General features: G+C 49.7%; 1 protein-coding gene across 2 annotated transcripts; it reads right to left on the bottom strand.

Annotated features, from left to right (window-relative positions):
* Window positions 1–511: 511 nt before the first annotated feature.
* On the bottom strand, window positions 512–12,894 carry LOC142821605 (uncharacterized). Of its 2 annotated transcripts, XM_089771267.1 has the most exons (8): window positions 12,461–12,894; window positions 10,389–10,484; window positions 10,083–10,154; window positions 9,751–9,773; window positions 8,947–9,062; window positions 8,336–8,395; window positions 3,627–3,737; window positions 512–3,320 (listed from the first exon to the last, which is right to left on the bottom strand). In XM_089771267.1, exons 1-8 carry the CDS (start codon window positions 12,830–12,832, stop codon window positions 1,900–1,902), a joined length of 2,271 nt encoding a protein of 756 aa, XP_089627393.1. In that variant the 5' UTR covers window positions 12,833–12,894; the 3' UTR covers window positions 512–1,899. The 2 variants fall into 2 exon arrangements, with proteins under 2 accessions (XP_089627393.1, XP_089627394.1); XM_089771268.1 differs by lacking the exon at window positions 10,083–10,154 and having other exon boundaries at window positions 513–3,320.

Here is a 12,894-nt window from a genome sequence, read left to right as displayed (position 1 = left end):
CACATATGGGGGGCAGGAAAGTGGAGAGACTCCCTGAGACACCAACTCAAAAGGAATCTTTCTGGGTATGTCTGCACTGAGATAGCAGCCCAGTGGCCAGGCTGTAGCTAGCCCAGCTCAGCTGTACCTGGCCTGGAGAGTTTTGGTTGGGAGATTAGAAACCTACAGACAGGGGCATCTCTGGGAGGTGGGGGGGATGTCACCATGTCAGGGCAACTGTCATGCCCCCCCATCTTCCTTTGCTCCAGCCCCACCACTGAGATATACTGACCATTGTCATTGCTTAAACTGCACACAGAGCTTGTGGCAAAGGCTAGCATATGGTTAAAATACAATGAACATTCTGGTAAATTATCAGAGGGGTAGCCGTGTTAGTCTGAATCTGCAAAAGCGGCGAGGAGTCCTGTGGCACCTTATGCTCCAACACTTCAGTTAGCCTATAAGGTGCCACAGGACTCCTCGCCGCTTTTATTCTGTTACGTTCTCGTTTGTGTTGTGCTGTCTGCACATCTAACTAACCAGAGATCAAAGTGCATGACCCGATGGCCTTCACAGAGAGAGAAAACCCACAACACAGGGTAGGTTATTCAACACGTTCACATTTATAAGAGTGAAACATAAGGAAATCTTTTAAGCCTCAGAATCTAGGAAATAAATAAACTTACTCGTTTTCTTCTGCAGTGGCTAAACCTGCTTTATTTCTTGCCTCATTACATGTCTGTGTTAGTTAAAAAGTTCTATAGGTCATTGTACTAAAACAAAAACACAAGTTCACCTGAACAAATGATCTGGAGTAGTCCAGAAAAGCCCAGCAGGAACTATACCCAGAGACGGAACCAGGGCTCTGAGATGGGACCAGTCACACTCTGCTGGGAGGTTCATTGGGATTTCCCTGTCCACACCAGGTCTTTCTCCTGCAGCCCTCAGACGCCGGACTTAGGACCACAGAAACCACACTGGGATTCCTGAGTATGGGGAGCCCAGGCCACTGGTCAGTGACCCTTGGGGTGCATCTACACAGCAGCCTTATTTCGGAATTACAGTGCATGTCTACACCGCAAGCCATTATTTGGAAATAACATCCACCTGGAAGACTTGGTCTTTTGACCAGGCTGCATCTGAAGGAAGGAGCCAAAGACCCCAGGGTGGGGGAGAGCCCTGGTTTGGAGGGGTAGCTGGGAAAGAGGTTTTAGGGGGAGTTTGTGTAAAAGTTTGTACTGAAGTTTCAGTGGAGCACTAACAAAACATTGTTTGTTACCTTTGAGTCTGTAACCTGCTTTGCTCTGCCTGTTCTCACTTATCACTACTTAACTCACAGAGCTTGTACTTAATAAAACCACTTTTACTTACTATCAAGCCCAGTGTAAACAATTACTACCTATGGGAGCAATCGGTGTGCACTTTCCCCTTTCATTACTAAATGGGGCTTACCCCATTCTTTGGGGTTTGATCCCATTTGGGGAGTGCTATCCCAGGAAGCTGGGCCCTAAACTGCTCTCTCCTCAGACCTGAAGAGGTTCAGCATCTGTAGCACTGCTCAGAGGCGGGGGTGGGGGCAGGAATCTCAGCTCAGGGGAGACTAAGGAGCTGAACCAGCAGGACCAGGTGGTGAGAAGCCCCAGAGAGTAGAAAGGTTTGTGGAAGTGGCCAGGTCAGTACCCCAGGAGGCCCTTCCAGAGAGGTCTTCTGAGACCACAGCCACTTGGCCAGGCAGCTTAAAGGGAACTCAGGTTATATGTTTCTCCCCTCTGTGGCTCCTCCAAAGGCTAAGAAGATTTGAGCTCTGACTGAAGCTTTCCCCACAGTCAGAATAACTGAATGGTTTTCTCCCCTCTGTGGACTGTCTAATCTTTAACAAAGTCTGACCTGTGTTTGAAGCCTTTTCTGCAATCAGAGCTTTTATAAGGCGACACTCTTGTATGTATTCTGATAGCTAGTAACGCAGGAGCACTGACTGAAGCTTTTCCCACAGTCAGAGCAATTGAAAAGTTTCTTTCCTGTGTGGGTTCTCTTATGGTATAAAAGGCTTGAGCTGCGACTGAAGCTTTTCCCGCAGTCAGAGCAACTGTAAGGTTTCTCTCCTGTGTGGATCCTGCTATGGATAACAAGGTCTGCGTTTCTTTTGAAGCTTTTCCCGCAGTCAGAGCAATTGAAAGGTCTCTCTCCTGTGTGGGTCCTCCTATGGGCAACAAGAATTGAGCTACTACTGAAGTTTTTCCCGCAGTCAGAGCAAGTGAAGGGTTTCTCTCCTGTGTGGGTCCTCCTATGGTTAAGAAGGTGTGAGCTTCTTCTGAAGCTTTTCCCACACTCAGAGCAGCTGAAGGGTTTCTCTCCTGTGTGGGTAATCCTATGTCTAACAAGGTCTGAGCTGAAACTGAAGCTTTGTCCACAGTCAGAGCAATGGAAAGGTTTCTCTCCTGTGTGGCTCTTCCTATGGGTAACAAGGTTTGACTTCTGACTGAAGCTTTTCCCGCAGTCAGAGCAATTGAAAGGTTTCTCTCCTGTGTGGATCCTGCAATGGTTAATAAGTTCTCCATTACTACTGAAGCTTTTCCCACAGTCAGAGCAGTAGAAGGGTTTTTCCCCTGTGTGGGTCCTGCTATGTCTAACAAGGGTTGAAATCTGACTGAAGCTTTTCTCGCAGTCAGAGCAATTGAAAGGTTTCTCCCCTGTGTGGCTCCTCCTATGGGCAACAAGGTATGAGCTACTACTGAAGTTTTTCCCGCAGTCAGAGCAAGTGAAGGGTTTCTCTCCTGTGTGGCTCTTCCTATGGGTAACAAGGTTTGACTTCTGACTGAAGTTTTTCCCACATGCAGAGCAATTGAAAGGCTTCTCTCCTGTGTGAGCCATCCTATGGATAACCAAGTGTGAGTTTGTACTGAAGTTTTTCCCACAGTCAGAGCAGTTATGGGGTGTGTCTCTTGTATGTATTTTCTGATGGTTTGTAAAGTGTGAGTGCTCACTGAAGCTTTTCCCAGAGTCAGAGCACTTGAAGGGCTTCTCTCCCGTATGGACCCTTTGATGTTCAGTAAGAGTTTCACAGTCACTACACGTGCAGGGTGACTGTTGATGGGGGATTTCCTGTTGGACGGTTTCTGTGTTTCTTTTCTCCCGTGTGCTCCTGGAGGTACCCTGTCCCTCTCCTAGATGGTTTCCCTGCTGCTTTTCTGGGCTATGCTGACTCTCACAGCTCTCTCCTTGCTCACGTATCTGGAAAACATGTCCTTCAGATCGTCTCAATAATAGTCCACATGGAGACACTTGCTCCAGTTCTTCCTGCTGAAGACTCTTTTCATGGTTCTCAGTCAGTGTCCCGTCACCTGTTGGAATAGAGGAATGATCCAGACAGGAGTTATTCTCCACGATGAACTGCAAGGAAACTCTAAAAGAGGAATAGAAAAGGGGACACACGCTCAAATAATGGTCAAATTATCATGAGCTGAGTTCGTTGTCCTCCTTCACAACCTGTCCACAGAGAAGAGAACCCAGCCTTTCCTCGCTCACCACACTCTTACTGGAGTTGAAGACAAGCTGAACAGTCAGTCAGACTTCATGAAAACACACAAGTTACATCTGCTATAAGGAGACAGAAATTGGTTTCTGAGTCAGTTTAACTGATTGCTCACCTGTCTGGGTGTTGCTGATGATCTCCCCTTCCTCACAGCTCGGAGGATCTGGGATCCGCAGCTCCTCTTGCTCCACCCAGGAGATCACATCAGTTTCAGAGACTGGAAATGCTGTTTGAAGAACAAAAAACCAAGTGCTGATCTTGTTCATTAAGGTCTTTGCCATTCCTGCTTTCAGAGCCAGGATCCGAGTCACCGACCCAGAGAGGCTCCGTTCCCCACCTTGCAGAGACTGGGCTCTGGCTGGTACAAGATCCCAGGACACACTCACCTGCAGTAAAGATGCATCACTCACCCATCTTGGGAATGGCCCAGCTCATTCCCCAGGGCAGCTAAGCGCTCTGCTGCACTCTCTAGGGTACAACTCAGACCCCCTCACAGCCCGGTCTATCCGCCCGGAATCCCACAGTTGGACAGGAACACACTGCTCAGAAGGGGAGCTCTAGTGAGGGCATGAAGGTGTGACACCAAAGTCCCCAGGTAGGGCTCAGACAGCAGCTGCCACATGGCAGGTCACTAGAACTTGGAGATGAAGGACCCCGCAGATGTCTAGCTCCCCAAGCTCTGTCCACAAAACCCCTGGCTGGTGGGCTGGGCTTGCCCTGCTCTTTGGCTCAGATGTTCTACTTGGGCCAGGAGGAGGCAGAGGAAGTTGCCTGAGCATCTAAGTGAATCCTTGGCTGGTTGCTTCACGCCCTGCCTATGTGTCACACTCCTGATCCCAACGGCCTGTGTATGGGTGGGCCCTGCCAGCTGCCCACAACAGTTGCCATTCCCATGGCTGCCCAGGGTGGCGCTGGGCTTCTGTTGGGGCAAGCCAGGGCGGAGCTGGGCCGTGCTGCTTCCCTGGTGCTTGTGACTGTTGCTCAGCTCCCCCTCTGCAACCTCCATTCTACTCTGCCAGCAGCAGCCTTTGTGTGGTTTCCCAGTCTGGCTCTTGTGGCCAGCCCGGCCTTTGATTTGGTGCCCCTCCAGGGTTGCACTGAATCTATCACCTTTACACCTTGTGAGTGTGTTTCCCTCAGCTTTGGCCCACCCCTTCTTGGAACTTCATTTTCTGTTCAGAAGATCCACCTGGGACATGACCATGGAGATCACTGTGCTACTGCTGTTAAATAAGATAATCATAGTCATCACATCAGAACATTCCCATTGACGTGGCACCCAGCACACTTCGCAAAAGGTTTATTGCAGCTGTGTATGTCCATTCTTTTTGAACTAGAACAGGCTGGGCTTTGGCAGAATGGTGGAACACTGGGGACCAACTAACCAGGAAAGCGCATTCCTGAGCAGGAAGAGGCCAATCAACACACATCTCCACAGTAACTGGAAAAACAGTCCTAAGAGATGGCTCAGAAAGACACTGACCCTTGTGCACAAGAGCGGGATGAGGGGATAATGGATACGGATGTTTTGTTCAAAATAAACAGGCAGGAGGCTAAGGGGGTAGAACACATGGAACATGCATCTTGTTTGTGTCAATGTATGAGAAGTCACAAGAGGGGCATGTTGATGCTGGCTGAGGGGCAGCATTCTCACTGCTGACTTATTGGTACCGTTATTGGGTTGGGACAAGTCTCACTATACCTGTGCCTAAGGATCTGGGACACTAGCATCCTGCTCCTTTTCACAATAAACTTGGCCGAGTGCCTTAGCCTCCAAATGGAGCCTGAATCTTTCTTAGCAGCAACCCTGAGCTGTGCTGCATGGATAAGCCGCAGGCTCTGACAGTGCTGCTGGCATCAGAGCTCCAGAAAGAGCCACACTGAACAGCCATAACAACGCTCTGTGGCATTAGCAGAAATTCTAATGGCACTGCAGTCACTGTGGGAAGAAAAATTATCAATCACAGCAGCACTGGGGAACTCTGGTGTAAATCAGGACCTAACTGTGCTATTGGGGTGCACATATGAAGCTAAGCATTATCACTCTTTAATGTAGGTATCTTTCCCAGCTCTGAGAAACAGCTCTCTCTTTAATAGCTATTAAAGAGAGAGGTGACTGCACACAGAGGCTGCGTCTAGATTGGAATGATTTTCCGCAAATACTTTCCAACAGAAAAGTTTTTCCGTTAAAAGCATTTCTGGAAAAGAGCGTCTAGATTGACACGGATGCTTTTGCGCAAAAGCATGTGTCAATATAGACGCAGTTTGGCACAAGACAGCTCTGGTGGCCATTTTCGCCATCGGGGCTTTTTTGCGCAAAACAGTTTTTACCTATCTACACTGGCCCTCTTGCGCAAAAGCATTTGTGCAAGAGGGCTTTTTCCCGAGCGAGAGCATCAGTGTATCTGCGCAAGAAAGCTGACAATCATACATTAGATAGTCAGTGTTCTTGCACAAATTCAAACGGCCAGTGTAGACAGCTGGCAAGTTTTTGCCAGCCTAGACACAGAGAGAGAGTTTGAGGGACTTGATTAAGGTCACACAGGAAGACTGTGACGGCCAGAGAACTGAACACAGGTTTCCTGAGCATGAAGCCAGACATACACACAGGAAGAAAAAGTCCCTACTCGAAAATATTTCACTCTAAAAACACAACACAGATGATGTGATTTATCTCCACTGCACACAGCGGCAAGTGAGCCCCAGAGAGAATAAAGCTGAACTCTTGAAAGGAAACCCAACCTGTGCCTGAAATGCAAGAAGAGCTCTGCTCACGTTTCTCTACTACAGAGCTACTTCGGACAAAATACTCACCGAGCGTGAACTGCCTCACCCACCCTCCCTCAGCCCCAGCATCCAGCCCCTGTCACTGACAAGAACAGCATGTCACAGAGATTAGCTACAGGCAGAAAGGACTTAGGGAACTGCACCCACCTTATACTGGCTCAGCCCACTGCCACAAGGGGAACCTGCAGGCACAAAGATCAGACAAACCAAGAGCCAGACCCAGACCTCTAGTACCTGCTGTTCCTGCCTGAGCCTTTCTACTCACACCTCCAGTCAAGGCACAAGATGGGCAAGATAGGGGGGGAAGCGCACTGAGACCTTAGCTGTGGGAAGAGCAGCTCCACTCTTACGTCCCTCAACCTGCTTTCCCTGGGAGGCAGTATGGAGGGGACAGTCTTTCACAGAAGAGCCAGGATTATTGGGGCAGATACTCATGATATTGGGGGCAAAGACAATGAATGATATTGAACCAAACCCAACCCAGCTACTCCAGAGCCCACCCAGCTTCCGATACCCGAGGGGACAGGAATCCTTACTCAGCCAGTTCACAGCCTCATAATTCTCCTGCATCACATCCCTGTAGAGGGATCTCTGGCCTGGGTCCAGCAAAGCCTATTCCTCCTCAGAGAAATACACAGCCACCTCTTGGAAGCTAACCAGCTCCGCCACAGCCATTTCCTGTCCCTGGCTCTGAAGGCCAGGGGCTGAGCTAGAGACAGACATGGGTGTTCTGCAGCCTGGCAGGGGGAGAAGGTGAATTGGAGACATTTCAGAAGGGGCTTTAATCCTTTCCACACCCCCATTCTCCCCACACTCTGTCCCTAGTGACGTGACACACGTGTTAAACTTTTGTCCACAGTGGTAGAATCTTAGTCTAGATATTCCATTAACAGCGCACGGGATTTAGATCCCAAAACCATATTCATTTCTCTCTGCACCTGGCTTGAGTTAAAAGATTACTGCATCTGCAACAATGGGATATAGTTCTCAGCACCCAGTGTTTCTGATAACAAGCCACATATTCATCTGCCTGAACATGGACATAAGCCAAATGTAGGCTGTTGTATTTGAAAGCCTTAGTCTTCATTCACAGATTTGCAGCATAAACATTGCTCTCATCTCAGAGACGTTATAATCCCTTTCCAAAATAGAGAATCAGTGAAGGTAAGCATCTGAATGGTGGTGTTATTATTAAATACGTGTGCTTATTATTAAACACTTGTGCTGAGTGTTTGCAGGATGAGATCTTAAGATTCAGAAGATATCCTCAGTTATGCAGTCTGACCCCCTCAGTGGCACAAGCCATTACACTTAGTCCAGTTACCCAGGCACAAAGCTCTGTTTTCCCACAGTGTATTTTCTAGAAAGCCCCCAGTGATTTGAAGACATCAAGAGATGGGAGAATCCACCAGCTCTTTGTTCATTTGTTTCAGCAGCTAAACCGCTTCCCTATCAAACATTTGTGCCTCTTTTCTTGTCTAAAATAGTCTGGCTTCACCTTTCAATTATTGGCTCTCACTGAGCCGTATCCACTCGACTGGGTGGGTAATTCATTTTCATGGGGTGGCCAAATGGAAAGTGGCTGAGAGCTGCACTCTTCCGTGACATAAATGCAGGGAATGGAGGATCCGGGATGGGCACTGGGAGGAGGAGGATGCTTGGGGTAACGGTTTGGGATACAGGACAGATAGAGGGGTCTAGGAGGGAGTTTGGGTGAAGGAGCCTTTCAGCCTATTTATTGTTTGAAACCAACCTTATATTGAAACTGACTGAGCAGTGAAATCTGAGCCTGAAGGTGCCGTCCATTTTGTGCTTTAACTTCACCCCTTTAGCATCACAAACCTATCGACCAGTGTTTCTCCAAATGTCCACAGGACCCCATGCAGCACCCCTGGGGCTCCTCACTGATCACTGGGTGATTTAGGGCTGTGTGCACCGTGGTTGCTGGGTTTGGTTGGTAACTCCAATGACAATCCCATGAAGATGTTTTCACAGGAATTCTCACATCACTTAAAGAATTTCCACCAGCAAACTCACCTTGTCTGAAAGCTCCAAGGGATTTTCCTCTTGCTCTCTCCAGTGCACAGGGCAGAGTGTCTAGTGGGGGAAGGGATACGAGAGGTGAGATTCCAGGCTCTCCTATTCATAACAATGTCCCACTCTGAACTCTGCATTTCAATTCTATAAGAGACACACTCAGGTATTTAGTATGAAAGAGTCTGAAACTTTCATTTCCTCTCTCACTCGGGCACCTTCCAGCAATGGAGCCAACATCCCTGCAGCCTCACACCTGTCCCAGGAGAGACAAGCTGAAAATGAGATTTACTCTTCCCTCCTCAGCCCCTTCCACTTGGTTTCCCATTCACTTACTGCCTCTTGTCATAAACTGGAGCTGTGGTGGCGGAACACGTGGCCATCACGGTAACTTAGCCATTTTGATCTCTGAATGGGAGGTTCAGTGTTTGCAAACCTCTGGTTCTATCTGCAAGCAGTTGGGTCTGTTCGCTCAGTGTCTCTAAGGAGAGCAGACTGACAGGGCCGTCATTCTCCACGTGGGAATTGAGGCAGGGGAAGTTTGGCTTCAGAGGCCAGATTCAATAGTCTCAGATACTTGAACCACTTTCCCCTCATCCATCTCTTCCAGGTACCTTTGAACTCCCTCAGAGTCTCCGACAGAGCAATCGTTCTCTGGGAGAAACCTCTGACTTGTTCTTCCAGTTCAGGGGAAATCTCTTCCGGCAGCTGAAATTGCCCTGTCTCACACCTGGACAGAAATAATTCAATGTGATTGTATGTCATTTGCAGCTGATAAGTTCTGGCTAGTAAGTCTCAGCTCTAACAGGCCTGGAGTTAGAATTCCTCCAATTCTCGCAGCCTGAGAACAGGGACAACACATCCCATGGCCATGCAACCTTCCCCTCAAAGATCCCATTTCTGTTCTTCACTTCTGTCCTGGGGAGACTGGCTGGGGGAGTAAAGGGGAATAGAGTCTCCATGGCCAACTCACTCCTTGGCCTCTAGATGCTGAGGGACAGGACGTTCCCATGTGAAGGGCTGAAGGAATCTGACCACTAGGGATTAGATTGAAACACCAGCTCCTCTCAACCCAGCTCCATCCACACAGGTCTCCAAACAGCCCTCAAGTGGGACAGACTCTTGATCCCTGCTGTCCTGGGCTGAATGTGCTCAGTGCCCAGCAGTGACAGGCCCATGTTCCACCCCACAGTCCTGCGGCAACCAATCCCCAAGGAAGTGACAGTTCTAAGAAACACTTGATCCTGAATGGGGAATTCCAGAGTCTAAAGTGCGAGGATGAGACCCTCAGAATTAAATGCGTCAGAGATATTCATGTCTAACATCTGGCTGTAGAGCTCTGGGGAGATGTGGTGCTAACATCCGCTCCAAGCCTTTTCCCTGCTCTGTGCAGTGTGAGGGGAGTGAGAGCCACGTACCTACTCAGGGCGCTTCTGCCATCCTAGAAAAAAAGACACAGAAAAGAATCTCAGCCCCACTGGACACACACAGGGGACCTCTGAGAAGGGATATTGAAAACCTGGGAAGAGAGGCCCTGCCCTGGCCCCAGGAACATGGATCCCCTGAGTGAATGGGGCTTTGCCATCTCTAATAGATCTGTGCCTGTAACTCTACAAAGCACAAGAGTCATTCACATGGCAGCAATGCACAAGGTGTTGCACTCAGATCTGACAACTGGGACTGAGCACTTGTGATTCAGGAGCCTCTCTTCCCTGTGTGAGGAGCTGGGATGTTTGTCCCTCAGTCTCACCTGCAAGAATTCACTTGCTGGCTTCTGACATGTCCCCTCCAGCTCACCAATCCCCTCGCTGATACGGGAAATCTGCACAGAGAGGTTCCTGACAGTGTCAATCTGGAACCTCACAACCGCCTCATCTAATTTCTCCAGCTGCACTCATGCACTGACACGGATGCTCAAGGCCTTTTTACAGCCAGCGATTCATAATCCAGGAGAAACGCAAACAAGCCCAACCTCACCAAGCCCACACAGGAGTCTGCCTCCTAACACAGCCCTCCCACTGCCAGTCCCTGCTGGTCCATAGCCACAAGCACTTACCAGATGCTCCTGGCTTTTCCCTTCTGCTGCTGTTTTCCTTCTCAGCAGCTTTTCTCTCTCCTCCTTCAGAGTCTTCAAATGAGTCTCCAGTTTTTCCTGAAGAAACAGATATAAGCACGAGGGCAAACCACATTAGATGTTGGGAGCCTATTTGTCTGCCTTTAGGAGAGTCCCAGTTTTGTGGAGCTCTGCCTCTGTCCAGTAGGGAGTCAGCCCTGGACATGGCTTTGTCCATAGAAAAATACACAGGAGGAGACTGCGGATGCAGCAGGACACCTACGAGCATGGGGGACAGATCGGTGGTGGCACCTTCGTAAAGAATGATGCAGGTGGTTAACAATACTAATCACGTAACCGATTACAATTTTATCAGTGACAGTATTTTTAACCGGCTGACAGGCAGGGTTGGTAGCGGAAAGGGGCTCTCCTGGGGCCAGGGATCTCTTGCGAGGTCTGCCGGGGTGGCCACAAGAACTGCTGGCCAATGGGAACACCCAGCAGCTGCAGGCTGACATCAGCTGCCAGAGGCAAGTGGGCACTTCAGGGGCAGTGGGGAGTTTAACCAGTAACTGGTACAGATAAACATTAGCTCATCAGTTAACCAGTTTGAACTCTTGCTACAATCCAGTTGAATCCCAGTTCTGCCTGGCATAGACCTGTGCTTCCTGAAACCCTGCTATGGGTGGAGTGAAGGCGCTCGGGGCCCCACACAGCATCCAGCCCAGCAACCTCATCTAGTGCCAGCTGCTGCATCAGAGTTTAACCCCTCATGGAGCAGCCCTGAAGTTCAGCATCCCAGTGGGAAACCTCTTCTCCCTGCTGAGCCTAGGGCTTTATCGAGGCATCTTTTTCTCCTAAGAGCCACACTTCATCACTGTTCAGTGATGCTGAGGGACAGGGAGCAGTGTAGTCTATCAATTGGACCAGGGTTCAGGACCAAACTCTATCCCTGATCTGTTTGGCGACTATGAGCAACTTGCTGCCCCACCTTCCCTTTCCACAGTTTGTCTAACTGGACTGTGACCTGCTCAGAGCAGGGACTTCCCCGTGCTGGGTATTGTGCAGGGTCACTGCAGATCTGTAAGGCAAATGACAGCTTATTATTCCTGTTCATCCAATCAGTAACAGCTTGTAACCTCCACTTCTCCAGTCCCAAGGCAGCTCACTGACAGAGTGGCCTGTAGCTCCTGTAATCTAAACCTCTCTGATTATTCACACCTTCCCTTGTGCAAACACCCTTCCTGTCACCAGTGAGGGCTGGGTTTAAGGATTTAGAGCCTCAGAGAAACATTTCCCACATCAGGTATCTGTAAAGACTTGACATAAGTTGCCACAAAGCCAGAACATTTACTTTTTACTGCATCTCTTTAATCATGAAGGCTTTACAGAAGTGGTCACCAACCAGAAGATTGGGATCTACAGGTAGATCTTGGAGCCTCTGACAGGTGATCTTGACTGATTTGGCTAAGAGACTATCAAGTGCAGCACTTCAGCTGCCCCCTCTCCCTCCTGCTGCACATCTCCTGCCCTTTGCCTTGGAGCTGTTTCCTTCTCCCACCCGGCATTCTATCTCCACAAACAGAGGGAGTCTGTAGGCTGCTTTTGAGAGTGGTGCAGGGGCGAGCCTTCCTCAGCCCCACTACACCACCACAGAGGAGCCACCTGTAGCAAGCAGTGTGCAGCTGGAGCCTGTATCCTGAATCCCTGTTCTAGTCATGTACCTCTCCTGCACCCGAAGCCTCTTCTCTAACCCTGAGCCCCCTGAGCCCCCTCCTGCACTCCAACCCTCTGCCCCCTGCTTGATGAAAGGGAGAAAGGATGGGGAAGGGAGAAGGGATGCAGTGAGCAGAGATGGGGCCCCAGAAAAGGGTCACAAAGGAGGTGGGGCAAGGGTATTTGGGTTTGAGGTAGATCCTGGATTGCACTTAAATTCAAAAAGTGATACTTTAAAAGGCTGGAGACCACTGCTTTACACTGGTTGGTTCACATCTGTGGCCGGTAACAGTCAGTGAAATTAGCCTGTAATTAAAACCCAATGTTATTTCCCATCACACTGGACAGTCACTCTGTACCTTGTACTCCTGGGCAGCTTCCTGTAAGGGCACCACCATGTGAGCCTGGGATCTGTCACACACCACACAGATGGGAGTTTGATCCGCTTCACAGAACAGCTTCAGAGCCTTCTGGTGCTCCCCACACACCCCGTCCCATCTTGCTCTCTTTGATGACTGGAAACTCAGCGGCTTGGCTAGTTCCACCATGTTTGCCAACTGCCGGTTGGGCTGGAGGGGTTCCTGCTGCTCAGTGTCTCTGCCCTGAGGGCTGAAGGGGACCTGGCAGGAATTGTGCCCACACTCCAGAGTGACAGGGGCTGTGAAATCCTCCAGACAGACGGGACGCGGCGCTTCCTCCCCGACACTTTCCACAGAGCTCTCTGCAGCCATGGCTGCCTCTGGGCTGAGGGTCGTGTCACTCACCTGAGCTCAGCAATGGAGGGGCAGGTCCG

This window comes from Pelodiscus sinensis, chromosome 19 (assembly GCF_052426305.1).
Source record: "Pelodiscus sinensis isolate ZL-2025 chromosome 19, ASM5242630v1, whole genome shotgun sequence".
Classification (NCBI taxonomy): Eukaryota; Metazoa; Chordata; order Testudines; family Trionychidae; genus Pelodiscus; species Pelodiscus sinensis.
Note: the sequence above shows the minus strand (reverse complement) of the source record. Positions and strands in the feature narration are given on the sequence as shown.